Here is a 2,699-nt window from a genome sequence, read left to right as displayed (position 1 = left end):
CATCTTCTAAAAACTCGCTAACCAGATCCAAACCATTTTCTAACTCTCCCGTAATTAAATTTACCTGATCAGGATCACCGGGGAGTGGAGATGTCTCCTGTACAGGTCCCGGTGGAAAAATCTCCACATCTTGCAACCTCCCCCTATCACTCCCATCAAACCTTATTTCTCCTTCTTCACGTGGCTCCTCTCTGTTCCTGCTCACCGTACTTCTTTCACCTCGTGGTGGGGTTCTTTCTCCACGCATTGCACGAGATGGTCGACTCCTCTCCTCCTCTAAATGTCGTCTTGTTTGTTCCCACCGAGAGTTGCGGTTCCTGGAGCCTCCGTCCTCAAGTTTGTTGTGATTGCGGTTTGAGAAGGATCTTTTACTTCCTCGTTCCGACACCCGTTCCCACCTTGATTCTTGTTCCTCGTACATCTTTCCTTTCCCCTTACCTTGGTATCTCCTTGTATCCTTGTCATTCTCTTGATGAGTCCCCTCTCCATTGATCACGACTCCCTTATAACTCCTTGCTCGATCATCCTTTCTGACAGCAGCACCCTCCCTGCCCTCCTTCTTCTTCTCCGGGTTTGGATTCAAAGGGCAGCTCCCCAAATCATGGCAAAGATTGAGACAGAGAGAGCAGTGCCCAAACAACTTTTCAAACTTTAACGTGACAAGAGCCTCCTCTTCCTCATAGTATTCTCCACCTTTGAAATCAACCGTTGTCTCAAAACACAACTCCTTGCATCCATCTATGATCACCCGCATCTTTCCATAATCGAGATCCACATCTGTAGTCTCACCAATAGCATCGCCAATGCTCTGGAACGTTGGAGTTGACCAAAACTCTGTGGGGACACCCTCAATCTTGATCCAAAAAGGGATCTCTGAAGGAAAGTCTCTCATCATCTTTGGTTGCCACCTAGCGAGCGCTATCATCCAATAATCGAAATGATATGGCTGCATCTCCAATACCGCCAGAATGTCTTCCTCTTTATCAAAATGAAACTGGAACCGTCCCATTCCCAGGTCCGCTCCCACCACTCTCTCTTCCACCTTCCAAATTTTCGGTAACATCACCAGCAGAGCCGCGCCATCTTGGTTCGCCGGATTCATACATCTCCCGATCAGAGTCTTCGAGTAACTCTTAACCAGATCAGAGTTGTCAAAATGAGGAATAGAGATCTTCAACCGCTTACGATTCCCCTACCCATCCTTCCCATCACCACTCTTTCCGATAAGCTGCGACTGAGACATGATCGCCAAAGCCAAGAACAAGAAAAAAGAACAGTTTAGATCGTATGCTATTATAGAAGAAACTTTGATGCTTCTGAAGAATAAATCCCAGTTCCTTATATACTGACACACAGAGCTCAACTCATTACTCCATAATCCTAATACATTAATTGATTCGACATATCTTTAAACAATCATTAAAGAATCTGTTCTGACATCCCAAAACACCAAATAAGATCCTATCGAGAAGCCAAGTATCCATTGTATCATTAGCATATCGCATAATGATATTTTGACTTTCTATAACAGACGGCAGAGATCTCGTTATGATGAAAACGAAATTCATACCTCTGGATTCTTTTGTTCGATCCTCTGGATTCCGCATCCACTCCGGTACTCTGCAGTGTCTGCAGATCGGTGTAAGTAGACTCCCGATCGTCTCCTTATTCTTTCCTTGTGACTGGAACGGATTCATCTTGAGCTTGACGAGATGCTCAGCGAAAAGGGCTCCTAGGTTGGGCCATGTGTCGTCTGTGGGCTCCGTGATACACCATGGATTTGACCCACTTTCACCCATGGTTTATAACTGTTTTAATAACTATTTTTTATATTCTAGAGTCTATTTAGCATATTTATAGAATCAGGAGTGATTTGGAGGAAAGTGATGATTTTGGAGCGTTTTGGAGATATTTGGAGTAAGCACCCGAGATAACCATCGAGCTCGACCATCGGTCGACATTGAAGAGGAATAATCGATCGATGTTCACATCTTGACATCGATCGACAGCAAAGCACGCAGAAAGCCCATTTGGTCTCAGCCGACTTAGAGCCCAAGTTTTTGCCAATTTACAAGATTACCCCTGATAAGTTTTAACATAATTATATAAGCTTTGCCAACATGTTAGAGGCAAAGTGTGCTTTCTTGTTTTACTGATTTTACAGCAAAGGTTTTCTAGGATTTGTAGTAAATTGGAGAGAAGATCCAAAGTTATTTGTGATTGAAACTCCATTAATATCTATCAATTATTCTAATGCAGTTTTCATACCTTATTGCTGTCATGATTTATTTGGTCATGTCTGAGTAGTTCTCTTGTTAGATTTTAGGGTTTAAATAGGTTACGAGGGATTAGCCCCAACTATATATTGCTAAGTTGTGATATTAATTTTTAGGATTGTCATTAATGCCTGATTCTAGATTAGTTACCTAGAACTTGCCTTAGGATTGTTAGATATATAAGCGATAGCTTTCATGTCATTCTGAAACCATTCTAATTGAGCTAAGACTTGCTAGAGTAAGGCGAGAACTGATCTAGTGAGCTTAGTGAGCACATTCAACCCGCACATTAACGCTTGACCAATAGCGTCGATCGATATTCAAATAGAATAATCGGTCGACGTTTCGAATAGTGCATCGATCGATATTCATATAGAATCATCGGTCGACACTGGTCAATAGACGAACCTAGAAAGAGAGAGC

General features: G+C 42.6%; 1 protein-coding gene across 1 annotated transcript; it reads right to left on the bottom strand.

Moving 5' to 3' along the window:
* Window positions 1–1,692, bottom strand: LOC106321368 (the record flags this gene model as incomplete). The annotated part of the gene is given in 2 exon segments (XM_013759651.1): window positions 1–1,234; window positions 1,571–1,692. A coding segment is annotated over 1 exon segment (1,102 nt), but the record flags the coding sequence as incomplete, so codon positions are not given.
* Window positions 1,693–2,699: the final 1,007 nt, after the last annotated feature.

This window comes from Brassica oleracea, unplaced genomic scaffold (assembly GCF_000695525.1).
Source record: "Brassica oleracea var. oleracea cultivar TO1000 unplaced genomic scaffold, BOL UnpScaffold01492, whole genome shotgun sequence".
Taxonomy (NCBI): Eukaryota; Viridiplantae; Streptophyta; class Magnoliopsida; order Brassicales; family Brassicaceae; genus Brassica; species Brassica oleracea.
The sequence above is the reverse complement of the archived record's forward strand: the minus strand, read 5'-3'. Positions and strand labels throughout refer to the sequence as shown.